The 27,958-nt window shown below is 40.6% G+C and overlaps 1 protein-coding gene across 13 annotated transcripts in view; it reads right to left on the bottom strand.

The window, feature by feature from the left end:
• LOC128702468 (tigger transposable element-derived protein 1) overlaps positions 1-27,958 on the bottom strand; it is a 490,624-nt gene that overhangs the window by 9,884 nt on the left and 452,782 nt on the right. For 2 of the 13 annotated variants that reach the window (XM_070105323.1, XM_070105326.1), the window contains exons 7-9: positions 11,303-11,419; positions 9,082-9,130; positions 6,313-6,446 (exon numbers count right to left, since the gene is read on the bottom strand). In XM_070105323.1, the coding sequence (XP_069961424.1) occupies positions 6,313-6,446; positions 9,082-9,130; positions 11,303-11,419 (300 nt within the window). Of the gene's footprint in view, positions 1-6,312; positions 6,447-9,081; positions 9,131-9,422; positions 11,420-13,104; positions 15,688-25,161; positions 27,121-27,958 lie in introns of those variants that run through there. The other 11 variants (XR_011394766.1, XR_011394765.1, XM_070105324.1 and 8 more) reach the window with 7 other exon arrangements.

The following is a 27,958-nucleotide window of genomic DNA, read 5'->3' as shown; positions in this document are numbered from 1 at the left end:
ACATAGTTAACAGGCTGGATAATATCATGTCAGGTAATGGGAACAAGCCCATTATTTGTCTCAGTGCTGGTGGAAATGATATTGGGAAGGGTAGGAGAGAAGAGCTGCTAGGTAAGTACAGGTCAGCTATAGATTTCATTAAGTCTAAGGGAGGGATCTCAATCATATGTAGCATCTTGCCTAGAAGGGGAGTAGGAAATGAATGGTTGTCTAGGGCAATTGGTGTAAATTGCTGGCTAGACAGATACTGCAAGGAACTTGCAATCCCATTCATTGACAACTGGAACAACTTTTATGGCAAACATGATATGTATGCAAGGGATGGGGTACATCTCTCTGGGGCAGGGGTGGTAGCACTTGCAAACTCAATTGAGAAGGCCATTGGTGAAATGCCTATGATTTTAAACTGACAGAGGATAGAGGTATGGGTGTGTGTGGGAAACAAGCAGGTTGCAACACTAGGGTTGGAAACAGTAAATGTATAAAAGGCATTCAGCATGAAGTTATAAATAAAGACAATAGATCATGTCAGCAAACAAAGGGGGACAGCAGCGGACAGCAAGGGAATAGCTCCCTTAAGGTTTACTATACTAATAGCAGGAGTGTAAGAAATAAGATAGATGAGCTAAGATTAATTGTAAGTGCAGGAAACATAGATATTATTGCTATAACAGAGACCTGGCTCAATCTGAAAGATAGAGAGATGCCCTCTGAATGTCACATACAAGGCTATAAATTATTCCACACTGACAGGGTCAACAGGAAGGGTGGTGGAGTAGCGATGTATGTCAGAGACAATTTAAACTGTTGTGTTAGACAAGATATAAAAGTAGAAGCGTCAGCCACTGAATCTGTTTGGTTACAGCTTCTCGAGGGCCGAGAAAAACTAATTTTGGGTGTGATTTACAGGTCCCCAAATCTTGATAGGGAGTGAACATTAAAATGGTATAAAATACCGACAGGTTGTTAGGTAAGACACGTATGCAACAGTTAGGTATCTTTATTGTTTCACAATAAAGATACCTAACTGTTGCATACGTGTCTTACCTAACAACCTGTCGGTATTTTATACCATTTTAATGTTCAATCTGTCAGACACTGCAACACAAGGGTATCTTGGTACAGACCTGCAATCAACTTCGACAACTTCCACTAGTGAGAGGGGCTGGATTTGAGAGGGACCTCTCAACATCTGAGTTCTTACCTCTCCTACGTCTCACCTCTTGGCGCTATAAAAGCTCCATCCTGTCACTTCTTCTCCATATTGTTTCATACTATGGAACAATGCTCTTCTCCAGACTGAGGGACTGACCACCTCAAAACTTTAAGGGTGATGGACTGATTACATCGTCTTCAAGTATCTTCTGCTTCTATCAACTTTTCTGTACTTGACTGAAGAAGCCTACTGTGTAGGCGAAACGTTTCACAATAAAGATACCTAACTGTTGCATACGTGTCTTACTTGATAGGGAGTGCAGTAAACTTCTATGGGACGAAATTCGTAAGGCATCTACATACGAAAATGTTGTGCTAATGGGAGATTTCAACTATAGACAGATTGACTGGAGCAATTTGACAGGAAATTTAGAGTCAGGTGACTTTTTTTATACCATCCAGGATTGTTTTTTAAAACAGTTTGTGACAGAGCCAACTAGGGGAAATAACCTCCTTGACTTGGTTCTTGCCAGTAGGGAAACACTAATTAATAATCTTGAGGTTAATGATGAGCTTGGGGAAAGTGATCACAAATCACTCAGTTTTAATATATCATGGAATTCCCTTAATAATGGCAATCAAGTCTCCGTCCCTGACTTTCGCTTGGCTGATTTCATAGGACTAAAAAATTACTTAGGTGAGCTGAACTGGAATGACCTTATTAAGGGTCAGGTAGGTGGTGATGGTTGCCGATATGATGCTTTCCAGGGCATAGTTCTAGCTGCTCAGTCAAATTATGTTCCAAATAGGGAAATCAGATCAAACAAAAATGATCCTAAATGAATGAACAATAGATTAAAATATCTGATTGGTCGAAAGAGAGGCATATACAGTGGACCCCCGCATAACGATGGCATCACATAGCGATTTTTCCGCATACCGATTACTTTTATCGCAAAATTTTTGCCGCGCATACCGATTAAAAACCCGCTCGCCGATTTTCGTCCGAGACGCGTCCAATGTGCCCTCACATGTGCCGCCCGTCCCATTGTTTACCAGCCAGCCTCCGCGGTAACATCCAAGCATACACTCGGAATATTTCGTATTATTACAGTGTTTTCGGTGCTGTTTCTGGAAAATAAGTGACCATGGGCCCCAAGAAAGCTTCTAGTGCCAACCCTGTGGTAAAAAGGGTGAGAATTAGTATGGAAATTAAGAAAGATTTTGAAGGGTTTGGGGCTAACCCTGAGAAGCCTATGCCAGTTGTGGAATCCATTGTGCCTACTTCAAAGATTAAGGAAATGTGTGCACAGTGGGTTGAACTGCAAACCTTTATAGATGAAAATCACCCTGACACAGCTGTTGCAAGCCGTGCTGGTGACTATTTCAATGACAATGTTGTGGCCCATTTTAGACAAATCGTAAAGGAACGGGAGGTACAGAGCTCTATGGACAGATTTGTTGTGCGACAGAGGTCCAGTGACTCTCAAGCTGGTCCTAGTGGCATTAAAAGAAGAAGGGAAGTAACCCCGGAAAAGGACTTGCTACCTCAAGTCGTAATGGAAGGGGATTCCCCTTCTAAACAGTAAGAAGATAATGCTCTCCCCTCCTCCCATCCCATCAATCATCACCAGATCTTCAATAAAAGTAAGTGTCATGTAATTGTGCATGCCTTTTTCAGTTTGTGTGTATTAAAATTAACATTTCATGTGGTAAAAAAAATTTTTTTTCATACTTTTGGGCGTCTTGCACGGATTAATTTTATTTCCATTATTTCTTATGGGGAAAATTCATTCGCATAACGATTATTTCGCATAACAATTATCCCTCTTGCACGGATTAAAATCGTTAACCGGGGGTCCACTGTATAGGCAAATCAAAATAGGAGAGGGGCAATTAAGAAATCGATATATTCAGTTAAAGAGAGAAATAAAAAAGGGAATTAGAAAAGCAAAAAGAGATTATGAGGTTAAAGTTGCAAGAGAATCAAAGACTAACCCAAAAGGATTCTTTCAGGTTTACAGAAGTAAGATCAGGGACAAGATAGGCCCACTCAAAAGTTCCTCGGGTCAGCTCACTGACAGTGATAAGGAAATGTGTGGAATTTTTAACACATACTTCCTCTCAGTTTTTACACAGGAGGATACCAGCGATATTCCAGAAATGATAAATTATGTAGAACAGGACGATAATAAACTGTGCACGATTAGGGTCACAAGTGACATGGTCCTTAGGCAAATAGATAAATTAAAACCTAACAAATCCCCAGGCCCTGATGAACTGTATGCAAGGGTTCTAAAGGAATGTAAAGAGGAGCTTAGCAAACCTTTGGCTAATCTTTTCAACGTATCACTACAAACTGGCATGGTGCCAGATAAGTGGAAAATGGCAAATGTGATACCTACTTTTAAAGCAGGTGACAGGTCCTTAGCTTCGAACTATAGACCAATAAGCCTAACCTCCATAGTGGGAAAATTTATGGAATCAATAATTGCCGAGGCAGTTCATAGCCACCTTGAAGAGCATAAATTAATCAACGAATCTCAGCATGGTTTTACAAAGGGGCATTCCTGCCTTACGAATTTATTAACTTTTTTCACTAAGGTATTTGAGGAGGTAGATCATGGTAATGAATATGATATTGTGTATATGGACTTCAGTAAGGCTTTTGACAGGGTCCCACATCAGAGACTATTGAGGAAAATTAAGGCACATGGAATAGGAGGAGAAATTTTTTCCTGGATAGAGGCATGGTTGACAAATAGGCAGCAGAGAGTTTGCATAAATGGGGAGAAATCAGAGTGGGGAAGTGTCATGAGCGGTGTTCCACAGGGGTCAGTGTTGGGCCCCCTGCTGTTCACAATCTACATAAACGACACAGATGAGGGCATAAAGAGCGACATCGGCAAGTTTGCCGATGACACCAAAATAGGCCGTCGAATTCATTCTTACGAGGACATTCGAGCACTCCAGGAAGATTTGAATAGACTGATGCAGTGGTCGGAGAAGTGGCAGATGCAGTTTAATATAGACAAATGCAAAGTTCTAAATGTTGGACAGGACAATAACCATGCCACATATAAACTATATAATGTAGATCTTAATATTACGGATTGCGAAAAAGATTTAGGAGTTCTGGTTAGCAGTAATCTGAAACCAAGACAACAGTGCATAAGTGCTCGCAATAAAGCTAATAAATCCTTGGCTTCATATCAAGAAGCATAAATAATAGGAGTCCTCAGGTTGTTCTTCAACTCTATACATCCTTGGTAAGGCCTCATTTAGATTATGCTGCATTTTGGTCATCAAGAAGCATGTAAAAGGAGGATGACATTGATCCCATGTATCAGAAACCTTCCCTATGAGGATAGACTGAGGCCCTGAATCTGAGTCCTCAGGTTGTTCTTCAACTCTATACATCCTTGGTTAGGCCTCATTTAGATTATGCTGCACAGTTTTGGTCACCGTATTACAGAATGGATATAAATGCTCTGGAAAATGTACAAAGGAGGATGACAAAGTTGATCCCAGCGGATGGGTCTATGAAAGATGAGGTGAATCATAGAATTGATGAGGGAAAAAGAGTGAGTGGTGCACTTAGGAGTCTGTGGAGACAAAGAACTTTGTCCTTGGAGGCAAAGAGGGGAATGTATGAGAGTATAGTTTTACCAACGCTCTTATATGGGTGTGAAGCGTGGGTGATGAATGTTGCAGCGAGGAGAAGGCTGGATGGAGTCCTCACTCTCTCGAAAGACGTAGAATTAGGGGGGATATGATTGAGGTGTATAAATGGAAGACAGGAATAAATAAAGGGGATGTAAATAGTGTGCTGAAAATATCTAGCCTAGACAGGACTCACAGCAATGGTTTTAAGTTGGAAAAATTCAGATTCAGGAAGGATATAGGAAAGTACTGGTTTGGTAATAGAGTTGTGGATGAGTGGAAAAAACTCCCAAGTACAGTTATAGAGGCCAGAACGTTGTGTAGCTTTAAAACTCGGTTGGATAAATACATGAGTGGATGTGGGTGGGTGTGAGTTGGACCTGATAGCTTGTGCTACCAGGTCGGTTGCCGTGTTCCTCCCTTAAGTCAATGTGACCTGACCTGACTAGGTTGGGTGCATTGGCTTAAGCCAGTAGGAGACTTGGACCTGCCTCACATGGGCCAGTAGGCCTTCTGCAGTGTTCCTTCATTCTTATGTTCTTATGTTCTTTATGTTATTGCTAAGGCTTACAGTCAACAGTAGGCCTTTAGTAGTAAAGATTTTGAGGAGTTAAAAGTTATATGTGGATTTTTGACTGCGTGGGGGGTCGGTGCTCCTAGCCAAATATGTAACAAGAAAGATTTTGATTAACAGGAAATACCGAGAACCTGGCGGGGCATCAGACATGATGCTTTTTTTTATTCACGTAAATTCAATAGCATGAAATTGTTACTTATCAATGCCACAGGTACTTCATTTGCATACACTCACCCAAGTGAAGTATGCATAAAATTACTTGTACTGTTACTACCTTATTAATCCTAAGTTGGTCTTAAGTTTGCCCGAAATGCTCTGCACATTTATGGGATTTCTGATTGTACACCCAAATGTTATTCACCTGTGTACAAACATTGTATCGTGCTGAAATAAAGTGTTTCTCTCACTATATCAAAATTATGTTCAAACTGAATTCAATAACACACTGGGAACACATTCAGTAACTTACTGCCATTCTGGAGTGCCGAAAATGTGTGAAATGTGAGAATTTTGATGTGGAAAATCCCTCTCAGGCGAGAAGTAGCATTATAATATTTATATCTAGCGCTCCCAGCCAATGGGAAACAACACCGCCAAACTGCACTGCTCAAGCTCCACCAGGTTTGTGATTGGCTGGCACAAGACAAAAACTCTTGGAGGGCACATAAAGCATCCATGGTGCCTTAAAAACCATGACTGTACATCCTTTTATTTGAGGATCTGCTTAGATCACGGAGGACTAAGCCTCCACCACTCCTTCAGATGACTGACTGAGCCAGGCTTGTCAGTGACGGGTAGCTCTAATTCCCTGAATGAAGAACCCTTCAATGGCATCAAGGCAAAATAATAAAAAAATGAGAGAGATCAGCCCACAGATGTTTAGAACAAAGAAAGAACAATCTGTGGCAGCTTCTCACCTGGCTATAATAAGTCGTTTCCCTGGTTTTGTCTGTCGCTTTGGCGTTGACAAGCAGCAAGTTAGGAATGATTTTTTGTATTATCTCTGTCATATTATTGCTGTTATCCACCCGATCTTCCAACTCTATTGGTTCTGCGGAGAATTAATAATTACTTATTTTTATCTAAGACATGAGAAGTGTTTGGCTGACAACAGGAAATAGTATTATGAGAGAAAATAAAGATGACAGTCACAGTGTCAGGTTGAGGGACCGACCGTCTTCTATCAAGAGTAAAAGACCTATCAAGGCTGAAGGACTGACCACCCTCAATCAAGGTTAAAAGACTAAATACCTTCTAAAAAGACTAAGGGATTGATGATCTTCAATCAAGGCTAACAGAATAAACACTCTCTATCAAGACTGAGGGACTGACCCCCTTCTATCAAGGCTGAGGGACTGACCACCCTCAATCAAGGCTAAAAGACTAAATACCTTCTAAAAAGACTAAGGGATTAATGATCTTCAATCAAGGCTAACAGAATAAACACTCTCTATCAAGACTGAGGGACTGACCCCCTTCTATCAAGGCTGAGGGACTGACCCCCTACAATCAATACTAAAAGGCCAAACACCTTTTATCAAGGATGAGGGGTCTAACCATCTTCTATCAATACTAAAAGACCAAACACCTGTTATCGAGGCTGAAGAACTGACCACCTTAATATTACTACAGCACTTACTAGCACAAAATCACCTCTGTCTTCAAGTGAACAAGTCTGCTGAACAAGTGAAGCTTTTCATCAATCAGTACCCAAGTGTTGTACATGTGTCTTATTCATCAATTGGTACCCAAGTGTTGTACACGTGTCTTATTCATCAATCGATACCCAAGCATTGTACATGTGTCTTATTCATTAATCGATACCCAAGCATTGTACATGTGTCTTATTCATCAATCAGCAGCCAAGTGTTGTACATGTGTCTTATTCATCAATCGGTACCCAAGTGTTGTACACGTGTCTTATTCATCAATCGATACCCAAGCATTGTACATGTGTCTTATTCATTAATCGATACCCAAGCATTGTACATGTGTCTTATTCATCAATCAGTACCCAAGCATTGTACATGTGTCTTATTCATCAATCAGTACCCAAGCATTGTACATGTGTGTACACTCAGAAGGATGAGAGATGTAAAACTTGAATGGAATATTAGACTCATGATGTTCTTATATTCTAAGACTGATTGATTAATTCCTCACTGGAATGTCCAACACTTAATGCATAGCAAGAAATTATGCACTGATGCATATCAGCTGCATACATTTACTCATAGAGTTGTGTTTGCAACGGTTAAGCCTCAGCTCCTGTAAATACAACCTTTTCTTAGTGACGTACTCATTTACCGACGCCTCGGACTTACGACGGGCTCTCTGACCAGTATTCATACCTAAATAATGTATATTAGAGCTAATTTCCTCTATTCTGTTTATTACAATATACAGTACACTACTGAATAAACACTTAAAAATATACCAGAAATGTTATAAATGGTGCAAAGGTGACATTAAAAACAATATCAAAGATGGATGACACAAACCCACCACCATTATAGTATGCTCCTCACTTAGTGACGATTTCGTTTAACGACGTGGTCTTAGGAACATAACTCCGTCGTTAAGTGAGGAGAGGCTGTACATACGTATGCAAAATAACCACTGTGAAAAAAATTATGAACTTCTAAGAGCTTTCTCACATTATCAGGGAACTGTCAGAATAACAGAACGGCAGGACATATGTGAGGTGATATCTCAGCCTTATAGGCCTTCTACTGTTCTAAAAAAACCATACCACGGCCGGGATTTGAACCCGCGGTCAGAGAGTCTCAAAACTCCAGACCGTTGAGACTCTCTGACTGCGGGTTCAAATCCCGCCCGTGGTATGGTTTGTTTGCAATCGTGTCATTACGATTTCCTGAGTCATGTTCTACTGTTCTGTTATTATTACAGGTCATTAATAATGTCAGAAATCACAAAAGTGCATGACTGCCATAGGCAAAATTTATATTTACCTATAAAAAGAATAATTTTCTATAATACAAGAACAGCACACCATTTTCTGTAAACACAGTGGTACCGCGAGATACGAACAGCCCAAAACTTGAACAATTATGTAAGTGTATTTATGTAAGCGCTTTTTTAAGTGTGTTTTTGGGGGTCTGAAACATACTAATCTAATTTACACTATTCCTTATGGGAGCAAATTCGTTCAGTATTAGCACTCGAACAGCCTTCTGGAACAAAATAAATTCGTATTCCGAGGTACCACTGTAAATGAAAGAATAACTAGTACAGTGGACCCCCGGCTTACGATATTATTTCATTCCAGAAGTATGTTCAGGTGCCATTACTGAACGAATTTGTTCCCATAAGGAATATTGTGAATTAGATTAGTCCATTTCAGACCCCTAAACATACACTTACAAACGCACTTACATAAATACACTTACATAATTGGTCGCATTGGGAGCTGATCGTAAAGCGGGGGTCCACTGTACAGTATAAATTGCTTTCTCAATGAGAATAAAATATGAGAAATATATAGCAATTATACAAGTTAGTGTTGATTGATTATATCCCAGATATAACTGTGGTAGTAAGAACTCAATGTTGGTCCATGTTCTGACACTCTTCTTGGTCACACTGTGTTAATATATTACTCAATTTAAAAATAAAATATAACTTGCTATAATTTACGTCTCTAATGAAAAAGTAAGATAACTCACCATCTTTGACCCCAATGAAGCTGCTCGGGTTGTCGTTCACATCAATGTCCTGTAGGTGTTGTACAAGATAATACAGGAGGCCCTCCACATTCACGAATGTTTTGTGCGCAAATATGACGTAGGGAAATATAATACCGTACTGTAGCGTTCACAAATGTTTTGATGTGCAAATATATTGTAAGGAAATATAATAGGTAATGACATTTACTTAGCCTAACAGTACTGCTTCTTTAGCCTATTGAACTACGAACAATCACAAAACACAAGAAAACATCGTAAAATATTGTACACATATACATGTTATGGTGTTATAACAAATAATAAACAAACAAATCCCTCACCACTCGTAAGGCAGACGAGCTCTGATGACTTGTGATGATGATGATAATGATGGTGATGATAGTCAGCCATGCAATTACTGATGACAGTTGAATAAAGGTGATTATATGGAGTGTAACTGCATGGCATGATGAGTCTAGTGTGTGGAGTCTAATTCTTCGCTGCCAGCGTCACTGCCGACATCGCTAGTGTCAGAGTCAGTAACGGAGTCAGATTCTGCCACAGGTTGAGGGTCAGGTGAGGTGGTAAGGGTAGTGGCAGGCTTCTTTGTGAAGAACATTGTGATGGGTAACTGAGACCGTTTCCTCTTCATATCTAGAAACAGAGTTTTGTAGGGAATTATGCTCCTATCAATGTCATTCATCACCTTCAAAGCCCTCAACATCGATGGGTCTGTATCGTAAAAAAATTGTTTGAGCTGAGCTGTCATTCTCATCGCTTGCCCTAGTTTTTCAAGGGTCAGGGCTTGAGGTTGATTGGCCTCAGCAACACTCTCCTCATCATCCTCATTCTCTGCCTGCACAATCTCCAACAATTCTTCATCATTTAGACCCAGTGCATGTTCTTCAACCAGTTCTCTCACCTCACCCTCCTGCATGTCCTCAAACCCTACACCACCAACTAGCCTTGCTAACTCCACAGTCTTCCTCACGGCTTTGTTAACCTCGTCCTGAGCACCAAATCCAACAAAGTCACACACACACTCTGGCCACAAAGCCTTCCAACAACCCTTCACTGTCTGAGGGTGCAAATCCTTGACACTATCATGCACTATTGAGAGGCAGTCAGCGATGGTGAATTTCTTCCAGTATTGAATGACGCTCATATCTGGATCTGCATCCAACACAGTGTGGAGTCTTTGCATTGACCTCTGTGTGTAGTAGGCTTTAAATGTAGCTTTCACACCCTGATCAAGAGGTTGTATCAGGGAGGTTGTGTTTGGTGGTATGAACACAACCTCAACATCATCACACATTCCCTCCAGAGATGGTGGGTGACCTGGAGCATTATCAAGAAGCAGGAGAATTTTGTTTGGGAGGCCCTTCTCTTGTAGGTACGCCCGTACCTCCGTCAGAAAGCACTGGTGAAACCAGTCCATACAGATGACGTTGGTGGTCCATGCTTTCGGACTGTGCATCCAGAATACTGGAAGGAGATTCTTGTTGCGTCCCTTCAGTGCTCTGGGGTTGGCAGCTTTATAAATAAAGCCTGGCTTTATCATGTGCCCAGCAGCGTTAGCACATAGCATTAATGTGCATGGGTCTTTCGCAGCCTTGAACCCAGGTGCACTCTTCTCCTCAATGGCAATGAAGGTCCTCGCAGGCATCTTCTTCCAATACAGGGCTGTTTCATCCATATTCCACACCTGCTCAGGCTTGTATCTCTTCACATTGATGATTTTTTTCAAAGTACCAGGGAATGCAGATGCTGAAACGTGATCAGCCGAACCTGATTCTCCACTTATCTTCAGGTTGTACAGGGAGAACCGTCTCTTGAATTTATCAAACCATCCTTTACTTGCTAGAAATTCAGGATGGGTGATGGTAGGACATCCTGGTTCTGTACTGGTGCTAGCCTCATCACTAGCCAACATATCATACAAAGTCTTTCCCTTTGAACGAATCGCATTGCTGTCTATGGGATTTCCTTTTCTATATTGGTCTGAAATCCACACAAATAATGCTGATTCCATCTTAGACATCGCATTGTTTCTTACTTGTGACACTTGCTTGGCTGAGGGAGGAGCAGTAGATGCTAGTGCCGCCCTTATCTTCGCCTCATTTTTCTTGATAGAGCGCACTGTGCTTTCATTTACACTAAATAATTTTCCAATGGCAGAATTGCTCAAATTACCTGTCCTACACTTGTCTAGCAATTTTACCTTCTCCTCCAGATTCATGACTTTCTTTGAGCGCTTAGGGGTTGGCTCATCAATAGCTGTTGCTGCTCGCTTGGGGCCCATACTTGCACCACCACGTATTTTGTATTCATCGATGTCCTGCAGGTGTTAAAAAATATATAATTATTGCCATTCTATTCTCAAGTACAGGAGGCCCTCCACATTCACAAGGTTTAGGGAATCAAGAACTTCGCAAATCTTGAAAATCTGCGAATGTTTGGTGCGCAAATATATTGTAGGGAAATATAATAATAGCATTTACTTAGCCTAACAATACTGCTTTCTTAACCTGTTGAACCACGATCAATCATAAAACACATGAAAACTTCATAAAATATTGTACATACATGTTATGGTTTAATAACAAATAATGAACAAACAAAATATTGACCACTCGTAAGGTTAGGCCGACGAACTCTGATGACTTGTGATGATGATGACAATGACGATGTTGATGGTGATGATAGTTAGCTATGCAGTTACTGATGACAGTTGAATGGAGGTGATTATATGGAGTGTAACTGCATGGCATGATGAGTCTAGTGTGTGGAGTCTCTTCACTGCCAGCGTCACTGCCAACATCGCTAGTGTCAGAGTTAGCAACGGAGTCAGATTCTGTCACGGGTTGAGGTTCAGGTGAGGCGGTAAGGGTAGCAGCAGAGAAGCATTTTCCCATACTTTTTTCCCTGCATTTGTTGCAAATATGGTTGGGCGGCTGGGCATTCGCAAATGTTCAAAGCTCGCAAAAGTGGAGGGCTAGCTGTATATTATTATTATTACTATTACAGTGCCCCAAGGCCTGGTGGCTAAAGCTCTGGCTTCACACGACGAGAGTCTGGGTTCAATTTCCGGCAAGGGTAGAAACATTGGGCATGTTTCTTTACACAGGTTGTCTATGTTCCCCATCAGCAAAATGGGTACCTGGGAGTTAGTTGACCGATGTGGGTTGCATCCTGGGACAAAACTGATCTAATCTGCCCAAAATGCTCTGCATATCAAGTGGCTTTCTACATAGTATGTCACTGATGTCAGCTAGGCCTGTATACCTCGTACATGTATACTTGTAGAAATAAAGATACAGCTAGCCCTCCACTTTTGTGAGCTTCAAATATTCGTGAATGCCCAGCTGCTCAATCATATTTACCAAACAAATGGGGAAAAAGTACGGGAAAATGCTTCCCGCTGCGTCCCTACTACCCTCCCTCTTACCCTCTCAACCGGCAGCCCGCCAGTCCGCCACTCACTCAGTCATTATCCAGTTACTGTTTGCGTCGGTCGTGTCCAGTTCCTGTTCGTGTCCTACTGTACACATGTGTTTGTGTGGTGGTGCAAGTATGGCCCCCAACTGAGCAGCAACCCCTATTGATGAACCAACCCCTAATCATTCAAAGAAAGACTCCACACACTAGACTCATCATGCCATGCAGTTACACTCCATGTAATCACCTCCATTCAACTGTCATCAGTAACTGCATGGCTAATTATCATCACCATCGTCATAATCATCACAAGTTGTCAGAGTTCGTCTGCCTAACCTTATAAGTGGTGAGCTTTTGTTTATTAACCCGTAAACGGTCCAAGCAGATCTACGTTCACATGTGTAGTGCTACAAAAGTAGATCTACGTTTTTTTACATATTTTCAAATATAACAAAAAGAAAGTAGATCAAAGTTTTTTATACATTTTCAAATGTAAAAAAACAAAAAGAAGATCTACTTTTTTTTACATACTTTCAAATGTTGAAAAAACGTATATATATGTTTGGACTGTTTACGGGTTAATTATTTGTGATTAAACCATAACCATATACAATATTTTATGATGTTTTCATGTGTTTTATGATTGTTCGTGGTTCAATAGATTAAGGAAGCAGTATTGTCTGAGGTAATCAGTCGACTCCAGGCTGAGGGACTGATCATCATTATTCTCACTTCTCTACGTGACTTGTTAAAGGTCCTAAGTTAATACAGTGGTACTTGACTTACGAGTTTAATTCGTTCCATGACTAAGCTCGTAACTCAATTTGCTAGTATATCAAATAAATTTTCCTCACTGAAATTAACTGAAATGCCATTAACCCTTCATCGCGCAAGGGGTCCGAAAATTTGAAATTCGAACTGAACTCCCTATGGTGGATAGAGTAACTCAATACAAGGTCAATGATCCCATATAAATTGATTTCTGATGGTTAGTTTTCGAGCAATTGCCAATCTCCGAAGACCGAAAATATTAGGCTGCTCCCGACAAAGGGATTAAAAAATTTTATGTTGCAAACTTGCAATTGTTAATAAAACACACCAAAACAATTTTTTAAATTTAATATACAAACAGACAATATAAAAAACATAAATGGAACTTGTATCAAAACATTTTTTAATTGTTACAAAAATATAAAAAGGAAGGAAATATCAACAATGCCAAATTGCAAAGTGATGCAAGTTTCAATCCCTATATTCCTGAGATTCATTTGGAAGACCAATGATTCTATATTGCTAAATGGCAAGATGGAAGTCTGAGAAACAATTTCTATCAGTCTTTATGCACAGATTTACTTTGCATACACTACACACGAATGACGATGTTACCGTTTTCTTCGAGGTGCTGCAATACTTGCAAGTAAACGGCCTTTGCCCTGCCATTGGGAAGTGCATTAGACTAATGTCTTTCCTAACACTGTCATCAGGCATTTCTGTACGTTTTCCCCTTCCAGGTTTCACTATGCCAACACAATTGGAAGTACATGGTGAATTAGTTGGTGAAGGTCTTGGAGTTGTTCTTAGGATGCTGCCTCTAAGGTTTTGTCCTTTAGACCTTGCAATTTCAGAGATACAATTCCTGAAATACTTCAGTTGCATACACTTTTGCTTTATTGCTCGAGAATCACGGCAATAAAGCAGCCATGCATTCACAACAGCAAGATCAAGAATATAGGCAAATAGCCGCATGTACCAACGTTTTGATTTCATTGGTGTTTTGTAGAGATGCACCAACATGTTGCTTTTGTCAATACCTCCCATGTTTGCATTATAGTTCTTGATGACTGCAGGGCACGATATTTTCTCTTTCCTCTTTGTAACCTTGTTATATCTGTCAACAAGACTCAGAGGCTTGACCCCAATATCAGTAGTCACTAAAGTCACAACTTTGGTGTCCTTCCATCTTACAACAAGGACACCATCATTGTTGTTGAAGCAAAAATTGCCCCTGACCACAGTGTTCCTTTCCATTTGTTTGATAGGCGCCAGATCTGGCTTACCACATCTATTGTCACGTACTGTTCCAGTGTATCTGCAGTTATACTTATCTCTTAGTAGCTTGACCAAAGGTATACTTGAAAAGAAATTGTTAGCATAGATTGCTGATGTGTTGGTCTTGTTCATAGTTTGTGCAAGTACCAGAACAATCTTTGTACTTATTGGAAGTTTAGATTCTTCCTGTGGCAGCTGTATGGGATGTGCGTCAAAAGTTGTTGTGCCTTGATACATGAGTATATCATGTATGAGTCCATCTTGACTTGCACGACAAAAAAGTTTGAAACCCCACTTATCTGGTTTTGTTTTGATGTACTGCCTTAGGTTTCCAGCAGTTTTACCCTTGAAACCAACCATGACTTCATCAATAGATTGCTTGGGTGTAGCTGGAATTTTCAAGCAAGCATTAGTTAGTTCAGTGTAAAGAGGCCTTACTTTGTAGAATCTGTCATTATCCTTTTTTGTGTTGTCATTGAAATGAATATGACTTCTAAGGTACCTAAACCTCTTAGACGCCATGCTATCTGCAACCTGTGGGATCCTAAAAGCAGCTTTCCAATAGTCTTCGAGGGATGGTAGTGAAGCAATACCCATGAACAACAAAATACCTATGAACCTCAAGATCTCTTCAGAATCTGTTGAAAAAGTACTATTTATGTCTTTTTGCCTTGCATACAAATTTGTTTGATATGCTATGTTATCTATCATGGCTGGAGTAACGAACATACGAAAATACTCATATGGAGACCTAATTGCAAGAGGCTTTTCATGTTCATATGCCGGCAAAGGATCATTTTCAATGTCATCTACGGTCCACTCAGATGAAACTTGAAGAGCAATATTCTCATGGATCTCTTCCTCATCCGGGTATTCCTCAATCCTAAAAGTTCTCTTTTTCCTCATTACTTTCTGCTTTTTGGCTGGCCTTTCTTCCCTTTCTTCCTCCTCATCATCAGTTGACATCTCTGCATCCTGTGCATCCGGTGGCAAGTATTCATCACCACTATCCAGCAATTCTGGTTCGTCTACCTCTGGTTCCGAGTCACTGTCTTCAGAAACGCAGACATACCTCGACCTGCTGGTCGACTGCTCCCCATAAAACAGCCTCTCATGGAACTGGAAGGACAATAGAAACCTCCTGTATAAATCCAGACCACTACAGAGTTCATATATGCAATTGAAAATTTCTTATAAATATTTATTTGACTAAAATTGGACATTCCCGGAAACTCGCACAAGACCGAAATAATTCGGTCTAAAATGCTTGCACTTTTTTCAACTGCATGCTACACTCATATTATGCTTCACACGGACTTTAGGTATATATCAAAACATGCCTAAACTATTCATGTTGACGCTGAGTTCAGTGGCTTTAAGATTAATGTGGCCACAAGTGGTCGAGGATTATCAAAAACCTTGATAATAACCCATGTGCAACATCCTTTCAATTTTGATACCACTGGAAGTGTCATCCTGCCAGAATGTCCTATAACCTATACTCTAAGTAAAGAGAAACAATTCTGGAACATGTGTAATGCGTATCTGGCAGGCCGGGTGGCTGACTAACTTTGGTCGTCTCTATCTCTGTCTTCATCTATCTTTGCCTGTCTCTGTATCTCTGTTTATCTCTGTCTCTATCTCACAGATACACATAAATAGTTATTATACATATTGTAAATTACCTAGGATAACCCAAAAAATCCAGACAAAGTACTATACTGTGCTTGTAGATATAAGGCATAATAGATACAGTGGACCCCCGCTTAACGATCACCTCCAAATGCGACCAATTATGTAAGTGTATTTATGTAAGTGCGTTTGTACGTGTATGTTTGGGGGTCTGAAATGGACTAATCTACTTCACAATATTCCTTATGGGAAAAAATTCGGTCAGTACTGGCACCTGAACATACTACTGGAATGAAAAAAGTTCGTTAACCGGGGGTCCACTGTATAAGGCATAATAGATATAAGGCATAATAAGAATGACTGTCAAGTAATACATATTTTCACTTGTTCAGGAATCAGACGTGACGACTGCATCACGTATAATACCTGTTGGTTCTGAAACAGAAAGAGAGACAAGCAGACAGAGACAGGAAGACGGCCATACAAGTGGACAGAAAGACAAGCAGAGACAGAGATAAAGAGAGAGAGCTAGACAGATAGACAAATAAACAGACATACAAATAGAAAGATACACAAACAGACAGACATGTTTATAAGTAACAGTAAAAATAAACAAACCTAAGGCAGTGTCACTCCACTGCTGCACCATCAGCAGTGGAGTGACACTCATCTTACATCATTCTTCAAGGAGTTTCATATATACTCCAGCATGTCTAAAATATTGCTGGGACCTATAATACAGTGGACCCCCGGTTCGCGATGCTATCGATATCTGATAAATCCGGTAGCCGATGCATTATATCGCCAAAAATTTGCCTCGGTTCCTGTTACAAAACCCGGTATGCGATGCGATTCATACGAGACGTGTCCACATGTGGCCTGACCTGCCCCATGCGTGCCAGTGTTTACAAGCCAGCCAGTGTGCGCGCATCTAAGGATACATTCGGTACATTCCATATTATCCATATTATCACTGTTTTTGGTGCTTGTTTCTGCAAAATAAGTCACCATGGACCCCAAGAAAGCTTCTAGTGCCAACCCTGTGGTAAAAAGGGTGAGAATTAGTATGGAAATTAAGAAAGATTTTGAAGGGTTTGGGGCTAACCCTGAGAAGCCAATGCCAGTTGTGGAATCCATTGTGCCTACTTCAAAAATTAAGGAAATGTGTGCACAGTGGGTTGAACTGCAAACCTTTATGGATGAAAATCACCCTAACACAGCTATTGCAAGCCATGCTGGTGACTATTACAATGACAATGTTATGGCCCATTTTAGACAAATCTTAAAGGAACGGCGACAGAGGTCCAGTGACTCTCAAGCTGGTCCTAGTGGCATTAAAAGAAGAAGGGAAGTAACCCCGGAAAAGGACTTGCTACCTCAAGTCCTAATGGAAGGGGATTCCCCTTCTAAACAGTAACAACTTCGACGCTCTCCCCTCCTCCCATCCCATCAATCATCACCAGATCTTCATTAAAGGTAAGTGTCAATTATTCTATTGTTATTATTCTATTGTTATTGTTGTTATTGTAATTATTCTATTGCATTAAACTTAATATTTCATGTGGTAAAAGTTTTTTTTTTCATACTTTTGGGTGTCTTGCACAAATTAATTTGATTTCCATTATTTCTTATGGGGAAAATTGATTCACTTTCCGATAATTTTGGTTTACGATGAGCTCTCAGGAACGGATTAATATCGTGAACCGGGGGTCCACTGTACGTACTTTGTATATATTTCTGGAATATTTTGAGGAATTGTTAAATGTTGATGAAGATAGGGAAGCTGTGATTTCATGTAAAGGGCAAGGAGGAATAACATCTTGTAGGAGAGAGGACGAGCCAGTTGTGAGTGTGGGGGAAGTTCGTGAGGCAGGGTTAAGGCAGCTGGGATTGATGGGATAAAGATAGAAATGTTAAAAGCAGGTGAGGATATAGTTTTGGAGTGGTTGGTGCTATTATTTAATAAATGTATGGAAGAGGGTAAGGTACCTAGGGAATGGCAGAGAGCGTGCATAGTTCCTTTGTATAAAGGCAAAGGAGACAAAAGAGAGTGCAAAAATTATAGGGAGATAAGTCTGTAGGTAGTAGGTTGGTAGACAGCAACCACCCAGGGAAGTACTACCGTCCTGCCAGATGACTGTGAAACAAAAACCTGTAATTGTTTTGCATGATGGTAGGATTGCTGGTTTCTTTTTCTGTCTCATAAACACGCTAAGATAACAGGGATATCTTGCTACTCCTACTTACACTTTGGTCACACTTCACAGACACGCACATGCATATATATATATACATACATCTAGGCTTTTCTCCTTTTTCTAAATAGCTCTTGTTCTTTTTTATTTCTTCTATTGTCCATGGGGAAGTGGAAAAGAATCTTTCCTCCGTAAGCCATGCGTGTCGTATGAGGCGACTAAAATGCCGGGAGCAATGGGCTAGTAACCCCTTCTCCTGTATACAATTACTAAAAAAGAGAAGAAGAAAAACTTTATAAAACTGGGTTGCTTAAATGTGCGTGGATGTAGTGCGGATGACAAGAAACAGATGATTGCTGATGTTATGAATGAAAAGAAGTTGGATGTCCTGGCCCTAAGCGAAACAAAGCTGAAGGGGGTAGGAGAGTTTCAGTGGGGGGAAATAAATGGGATTAAATCTGGAGTATCTGAGAGAGTTAGAGCAAAGGAAGGGGTAGCAGTAATGTTAAATGATCAGTTATGGAAGGAGAAAAGAGAATATGAATGTGTAAATTCAAGAATTATGTGGATTAAAGTAAAGGTTGGATGTGAGAAGTGGGTCATAATAAGCGTGTATGCACCTGGAGAAGAGAGGAATGCAGAGGAGAGAGAGAGATTTTGGGAGATGTTAAGTGAATGTATAGGAGCCTTTGAACCAAGTGAGAGAGTAATTGTGGTAGGGGACTTGAATGCTAAAGTAGGAGAAACTTTTAGAGAGGGTGTGGTAGGTAAGTTTGGGGTGCCAGGTGTAAATGATAATGGGAGCCCTTTGATTGAACTTTGTATAGAAAGGGGTTTAGTTATAGGTAATACATATTTTAAGAAAAAGAGGATAAATAAGTATACACGATATGATGTAGGGCGAAATGACAGTAGTTTGTTGGATTATGTATTGGTAGATAAAAGACTGTTGAGTAGACTTCAGGATGTACATGTTTATAGAGGGGCCACAGATATATCAGATCACTTTCTAGTTGTAGCTACACTGAGAGTAAAAGGTAGATGGGATACAAGGAGAATAGAAGCATCAGGGAAGAGAGAGGTGAAGGTTTATAAACTAAAAGAGGAGGCAGTTAGGGTAAGATATAAACAGCTATTGGAGGATAGATGGGCTAATGAGAGCATAGGCAATGGGGTCGAAGAGGTATGGGGTAGGTTTAAAAATGTAGTGTTAGAGTGTTCAGCAGAAGTTTGTGGTTACAGGAAAGTGGGTGCAGGAGGGAAGAGGAGCGATTGGTGGAATGATGATGTAAAGAGAGTAGTAAGGGAGAAAAAGTTAGCATATGAGAAGTTTTTACAAAGTAGAAGTGATGCAAGGAGGGAAGAGTATATGGAGAAAAAGAGAGAAGTTAAGAGAGTGGTGAAGCAATGTAAAAAGAGAGCAAATGAGAGAGTGGGTGAGATGTTATCAACAAATTTTGTTGAAAATAAGAAAAAGTTTTGGAGTGAGATTAACAAGTTAAGAAAGCCTAGAGAACAAATGGATTTGTCAGTTAAAAATAGGAGAGGAGAGTTATTAAATGGAGAGTTAGAGGTATTGGGAAGATGGAAGGAATATTTTGAGGAATTGTTAAATGTTGATGAAGATAGGGAAGCTGTGATTTCGTGTATAGGGCAAGGAGGAATAACATCTTGTAGGAGTGAGGAAGAGCCAGTTGTGAGTGTGGGGGAAGTTCGTGAGGCAGTAGGTAAAATGAAAGGGGGTAAGGCAGCCGGGATTGATGGGATAAAGATAGAAATGTTAAAAGCAGGTGGGGATATAGTTTTGGAGTGGTTGGTGCAATTATTTAATAAATGTATGGAAGAGGGTAAGGTACCTAGGGATTGGCAGAGAGCATGCATAGTTCCTTTGTATAAAGGCAAAGGGGATAAAAGAGAGTGCAAAAATTATAGGGGGATAAGTCTGTTGAAGAAAAACTTTATAAAACTGGGTTGCTTAAATGTGCGTGGATGTAGTGCGGATGACAAGAAACAGATGATTGCTGATGTTATGAATGAAAAGAAGTTGGATGTCCTGGCCCTAAGCGAAACAAAGCTGAAGGGGGTAGGAGAGTTTCAGTGGGGGGAAATAAATGGGATTAAATCTGGAGTATCTGAGAGAGTTAGAGCAAAGGAAGGGGTAGCAGTAATGTTAAATGATCAGTTATGGAAGGAGAAAAGAGAATATGAATGTGTAAATTCAAGAATTATGTGGATTAAAGTAAAGGTTGGATGCGAGAAGTGGGTCATAATAAGCGTGTATGCACCTGGAGAAGAGAGGAATGCAGAGGAGAGAGAGAGATTTTGGGAGATGTTAAGTGAATGTATAGGAGCCTTTGAACCAAGTGAGAGAGTAATTGTGGTAGGGGACTTGAATGCTAAAGTAGGAGAAACTTTTAGAGAGGGTGTGGTAGGTAAGTTTGGGGTGCCAGGTGTAAATGATAATGGGAGCCCTTTGATTGAACTTTGTATAGAAAGGGGTTTAGTTATAGGTAATACATATTTTAAGAAAAAGAGGATAAATAAGTATACACGATATGATGTAGGGCGAAATGACAGTAGTTTGTTGGATTATGTATTGGTAGATAAAAGACTGTTGAGTAGACTTCAGGATGTACATGTTTATAGAGGGGCCACAGATATATCAGATCACTTTCTAGTTGTAGCTACACTGAGAGTAAAAGGTAGATGGGATACAAGGAGAATAGAAGCATCAGGGAAGAGAGAGGTGAAGGTTTATAAACTAAAAGAGGAGGCAGTTAGGGTAAGATATAAACAGCTATTGGAGGATAGATGGGCTAATGAGAGCATAGGCAATGGGGTCGAAGAGGTATGGGGTAGGTTTAAAAATGTAGTGTTAGAGTGTTCAGCAGAAGTTTGTGGTTACAGGAAAGTGGGTGCAGGAGGGAAGAGGAGCGATTGGTGGAATGATGATGTAAAGAGAGTAGTAAGGGAGAAAAAGTTAGCATATGAGAAGTTTTTACAAAGTAGAAGTGATGCAAGGAGGGAAGAGTATATGGAGAAAAAGAGAGAAGTTAAGAGAGTGGTGAAGCAATGTAAAAAGAGAGCAAATGAGAGAGTGGGTGAGATGTTATCAACAAATTTTGTTGAAAATAAGAAAAAGTTTTGGAGTGAGATTAACAAGTTAAGAAAGCCTAGAGAACAAATGGATTTGTCAGTTAAAAATAGGAGAGGAGAGTTATTAAATGGAGAGTTAGAGGTATTGGGAAGATGGAAGGAATATTTTGAGGAATTGTTAAATGTTGATGAAGATAGGGAAGCTGTGATTTCGTGTATAGGGCAAGGAGGAATAACATCTTGTAGGAGTGAGGAAGAGCCAGTTGTGAGTGTGGGGGAAGTTCGTGAGGCAGTAGGTAAAATGAAAGGGGGTAAGGCAGCCGGGATTGATGGGATAAAGATAGAAATGTTAAAAGCAGGTGGGGATATAGTTTTGGAGTGGTTGGTGCAATTATTTAATAAATGTATGGAAGGGGGTAAGGTGCCTAGGGATTGGCAGAGAGCATGCATAGTTCCTTTGTATAAAGGCAAAGGGGATAAAAGAGAGTGCAAAAATTATAGGGGGATAAGTCTGTTGAGTGTACCTGGTAAAGTGTATGGTAGAGTTATAATTGAAAGAATTAAGAGTAAGACGGAGAATAGGATAGCAGATGAACAAGGAGGCTTTAGGAAAGGTAGGGGGTGTGTGGACCAGGTGTTTACAGTGAAACATATAAGTGAACAGTATTTAGATAAGGCTAAAGATGTCTTTGTGGCATTTATGGATTTGGAAAAGGCGTATGACAGGGTAGATAGGGGGGCAATGTGGCAGATGTTGCAAGTGTATGGTGTAGGAGGTAGGTTACTGAAAGCAGTGAAGAGTTTTTACGAAGATAGTGAGGCTCAAGTTAGAGTATGTAGGAAAGAGGGAAATTTTTTCCCAGTAAAAGTAGGCCTTAGACAAGGATGTGTGATGTCACCGTGGTTGTTTAATATATTTATAGATGGGGTTGTAAGAGAAGTAAATGCGAGGGTCTTGGCAAGAGGCGTGGAGTTAAAAGATAAAGAATCACACACAAAGTGGGAGTTGTCACAGCTGCTCTTTGCTGATGACACTGTGCTCTTGGGAGATTCTGAAGAGAAGTTGCAGAGATTGGTGGATGAATTTGGTAGGGTGTGCAAAAGAAGAAAATTAAAGGTGAATACAGGAAAGAGTAAGGTTATGAGGATAACAAAAAGATTAGGTGATGAAAGATTGAATATCAGATTGGAGGGAGAGAGTATGGAGGATGTGAACGTATTCAGATATTTGGGAGTGGACGTGTCAGCGGATGGGTCTATGAAAGATGAGGTGAATCATAGAATTGATGAGGGAAAAAGAGTGAGTGGTGCACTTAGGAGTCTGTGGAGACAAAGAACTTTGTCCTTGGAGGCAAAGAGGGGAATGTATGAGAGTATAGTTTTACCAACGCTCTTATATGGGTGTGAAGCGTGGGTGATGAATGTTGCAGCGAGGAGAAGGCTGGAGGCAGTGGAGATGTCATGTCTGAGGGCAATGTGTGGTGTGAATATAATGCAGAGAATTCGTAGTTTGGAAGTTAGGAGGAGGTGCGGGATTACCAAAACTGTTGTCCAGAGGGCTGAGGAAGGGTTGTTGAGGTGGTTCGGACATGTAGAGAGAATGGAGCGAAACAGAATGACTTCAAGAGTGTATCAGTCTGTAGTGGAAGGAAGGCGGGGTAGGGGTCGGCCTAGGAAGGGTTGGAGGGATTGGGTAAAGGAGGTTTTGTGTGCGAGGGGCTTGGACTTCCAGCAGGCATGCGTGAGCGTGTTTGATAGGAGTGAATGGAGACAAATGGTTTTTAATACTTGACGTGCTGTTGGAGTGTGAGCAAAGTAACATTTATGAAGGGATTCAGGGAAACCGGCAGGCCGGACTTGAGTCCTGGAGATGGGAAGTACAGTGCCTGCACTCTGAAGGAGGGGTGTTAATGTTGCAGTTTAAAAACTGTAGTGTAAAGCACCCTTCTGGCAAGACAGTGATGGAGTGAATGATGGTGAAAGTTTTTCTTTTTCGGGCCACCCTGCCTTGGTGGGAATCGGCCGGTGTGATAATAATAAAAAAAAAATAAAGTCTGTTGAGTATACCTGGTAATGTGTATGGTAGAGTTATTATGGAAAGAATTATGAGCACGATGGAGAGTAGGATAGCAGATGAGCAAGAAGGCTTCAGGAAGGGTAGGGGGTGTGTGGACCAGGTGTTTACAGTGAAACATATAAGTGAACAGTATTTAGATAAGGCTAAAGAGGTTTTTGTGGCATTTATGGATTTGGAAAAGGCATATGACAGGGTGGATAGGGAGGCAATGTGGCAGATGTTGCAGGTGCATGGTATAGTGGAGGGAAGACAGGGTAGGGGTCAGCCTAGGAAAGGTTGGAGGGAGGGGGTAAAGGAGGTTTTGTGTGCAAGGGACTTGGACTTCCAGCAAGCATGCGTGAGTGTATTTGATAGGAGTGAATGGAGACAAATGGTTTTTAATACTTGACGTGCTGTTGGAGTGTGAGCAAAATAACATTTATGAAGGGATTCAGGGAAACCAGTAGGCCGGACTTGAGTCCTGGAGATGGGAAGTACAGTGCCTGCACTCTGAAGGAGGGGTGTTAATGTTGCAGTTTTATAAACTGTAATGTAAAGCACCCTTCTGGCAAGACAGTGTTGGAATGAATGATGAAAGTTTTTCCTTTTCGGGCCACCCAGGCTTGGTGGGAATCGGCCAGTGTGACAATAAAAAAAAAATAAATAAATAGTAAATGACCAAGGCAGGTGAAAATGTTCACCTGCGGGATGCTGGGCGGATGTTGTGGCATTCACTGCGCTAACTACAGGTGGCCATCCACGTTCATGATTTCCACTTTCACGAGCTTCGAACAATCACAAATGCCCAGCCACCCAACCACATTTACATTTCCTGCTGCGTCCCTAGTACCCTCCCTCTTACCCCCTGAACTGGCAGCCAGCCCGCCAGTCAGCCACTCACTCAGTCATTGTCCAGTTATTCTTCACGTTGGTCTGCGCTGTTTGTGTCCTACCATACACATGTGTTTGTGTGGTGGTGCAAGTATGGCCCCCAAATGAGCAGCAACTGCTATTGATGAGCCGACCCTAAGCACTCAAAGAAAATCAAGAATCTGGAGGAGGTGAAATTCCTAGACAAGTGTGTTATTATTATTATTATAATCAAGGGGAAGCGCTAAACCCGGATGATTATACAGCGCCTGGGGGGGATGTGGAAAGCATTCAGGCTTAATTCGGGGAACTGGAGCACAGATCCAATTCCCTAAATCAAGAGCCCCTCACCAACATCAAGGAACCTTCCTTGAGGGGTAGACAAGTGTAGAGCAGGTTATTTGAGCAATTCTGCCACTGGAAAATTATTTAACTCTTTTCCAGGTCATGCCTCATATTTGAGAAACTGCAACAATTGCAACCTATATTGTGATAATATAAGCAACTCTAAGACATTTGTGATCATTTTTTTTTTTTTAGTTTATTTTTGGGCCATAAAGTACCCTTTTTGGCCGCATCAAATATGAGGCGCTTCCCAACAATGGTTAAACTGCAGGTGACAAATCAGGCATCAAATCTGATGCAATCCTGACAATGGTATTTATCTAAAAGAATCATAACATCTGCTATAACTGATAATAACAGGCATATATATACAATTAAGGTTTATTAAAAAAAAAAAAAAGCACAGAAACTTGATTTTAATAATTTTAACATATTTGTAGTAATTGACATAATACAAAAATTTTAAAAAGTTACAAAAATATGGATATGTCACAAAATGAGTATCCTTTCTGTATTTATGACATTAAACATGTTTATCAGAGGAATTTAAGCATCCTGTTCCTTATGGAATTCCAGGAAACAATTCCTCATTGAGTTCAGACATAGATTAACCTTGCAGAAGGAACAAGAAAATGAAGAGTAGGTCCTCTTGTTTTTGGTGTTGCAATGTTTACATGAAAGCCTCTTTGTACAAACTGGCCAGTGTGTTTGATCATATCTTGTATCATCACGATGCCTTTTTCCATACCGATTGGGAATGTCATTGAGTGAAGAAGACCTTGAATAAGACAGTAAATTTGAAGAACTTGGAGATCTCAGGCTCCTTGGGATTCCCTTGGTTGGTTTTCTTGCAGAATGGGAGATGGAAAAACGGAATTCCTTGAGGTTCATGTATCTCTCTTTCAAAGCACCACAGTCACGCCTGTACAACAACCAGCCGTTGACACAACAAAGATCAATGATATATCCAAAGAGCCTCATGTACCAGCGTTTTGCTTTGAGTGGAGATTTGTAGAGATGCACCAACATATCAGTCTTATATATGCCTCCCATATGGGCATTATAATTCTTTACCACTGCAGGACAGTCCACCTCCACCTCTTGCTTGGTCTCCTTGCTGTACCTCTTTATCTTTGTCACTGGGTTGATGCCCACATCATTAGTCAATAAAGTAACAACCTTACTGTCTTTCCAACGTACAGCAAGGACACCATCCAATGAACAGTAATCCATGGCACTCCTTTTCACCTTTTTATTTTCCATGTCACTGACAGACATAAGCGGTAGTTTTCCAATTCTGCCGTCCCTCGCAGTGCCTGTGTACCTGCAGTTGAATGTAGCGTGCAAATATTTCACTAGAGGCAAACTGGTAAAGAAGTTATCTGCATAAATTGCACTGGTCTTTGTGTGGTCCATAGTCTTTGCAAGGCAAATAACAACCTTGGCACTTATAGGCATTTTTTTCTCCTCCTCTGTTAGGCTAACATTGTGATAATCAAATGTTGTTTGACCTTGATACATCATTATGTCATGTATAAACCCATCATCACTGGCCCGGCAAAAAAGTTTAAATCCCCATTTATCAGGCTTGGTCCTGATATATTGTCTGAGATTTCCTGCTCTTGTTCCCTTATATCCTACCATTACCTCATCAACTGATTGCTTTGGTGTACCTGGAACTTTTAGGCATACTTTTCTTAGACCTTCAAACAGTGGTCTTACTTTATGGAATCTGTCAGCTGTTGCCTCGGTATTATCATTTACATGAATAGTTGTCCTCAGTAACCTAAACCTTTTAGATGTCATAACAGTTGTAACATCAGGATGACAATGGTAAAAAGACCAGTAATCCTCTAAAGACGGCAGGCTGTCCATACTCATGAATATCAGAATTCCGACAAATTGCATGATCTCTTGACTAGTTGTGTTGAAGTTAGTATTAACATCTGTCTGTGTTGCATACAAGTTTGTGTTAAGTACAAGGCTTTCTAACATTTCTGCAGTAAATAACTCACAAAAATATTCAAATGGTCTCTTGACATGTGTTGGTACGCCATGTTTGTAGTCAGGTAATGGAGTATTTGTTATGTCAACTTTGCTCCAGGTGGCGTTAGTGTTGTTGACAATTGCTTCAGCAACCTCGTCATCTTCAATTGCTTGTTTTCGTACATTTCTTCCTTTCACACTAACTTTCCCACTTCTCTTAGACAAATCTTCACGTTCATCTTCACTTGAAGCAGAAGCATCTGGCTGTGGCTCATATTCATCTCCAGAATCCACTTCCTCATTAGTGTCACTGTCATCATGTAACTCTGGCACGATGTAATCCCTTTTTCTCTGAGCCCTTGATCCATAAAACTAGAATGAACAGAAAAAACAAAATGAGCATTCCAAATAAGCAAATTGTTAGCTATCAATGACAAAAATGGTCTAATTGTGATCTGTTAATCCATGATATATGATACCTTCAGTGGCACGTGATAATCTATCATTGTCGGGGCTTGACTCAATATTGATACAAAAAAGCAAACATAACTTTAAGTGCATTCACTTGTTACTTCTCAATGCCTCAGGCAATTCATTTGCATCTCAAAATGAGGTTCAAACATTCAATAATGCACTGGAAACACATTCAGTAACTTACCGCCATTCTGGAGTGGTGTAAATTGGTGAAATATCGAGAGTGAGGTTCGAAAAGCTGCTCCTTCAACAATTCAGACAGTACTGAACACTCCTGGAGCTCCCAGCCAATAGCAGTTGACAACACCCAAGTGACACCACCTTCAAGCTCCGCCCAGAAGGTTTGTGATTGGTTGGATTGAGGCGAGAAGTCTCTGTGTCCATGGCACCATGAAAACCATGCTTTTTCGGCCTCAATATTGTTACAAGCACGGTATTGGGTTTAATGCTATGTGCTAACGCTGCTGGGCATATGGTAAAGCCAGGCTTTATTTATAATGCTGCCAACCCCAGAGCACTGAAGGGACACTTCCTGACGGAGGTACGGGCGTACCTACAAGAGAAGGGCCTCCCAAACAAAATCCTCCTGCTTCTTGATAATGCTCCAGGTCACCCACCATCTCTGGAGGGAATGTGTGACGATGTTGAGGTTGTGTTCATACCACCAAACACAACCTCCCTGATACAACCTCTAGATCAGGGTGTGAAAGCTACATTTAAAGCCTACTACACACAG

Source organism: Cherax quadricarinatus, chromosome 98 (assembly GCF_038502225.1).
Source record: "Cherax quadricarinatus isolate ZL_2023a chromosome 98, ASM3850222v1, whole genome shotgun sequence".
In the NCBI taxonomy this organism is placed as follows: Eukaryota; Metazoa; Arthropoda; class Malacostraca; order Decapoda; family Parastacidae; genus Cherax; species Cherax quadricarinatus.
The sequence above is the reverse complement of the archived record's forward strand: the minus strand, read 5'-3'. Positions and strand labels throughout refer to the sequence as shown.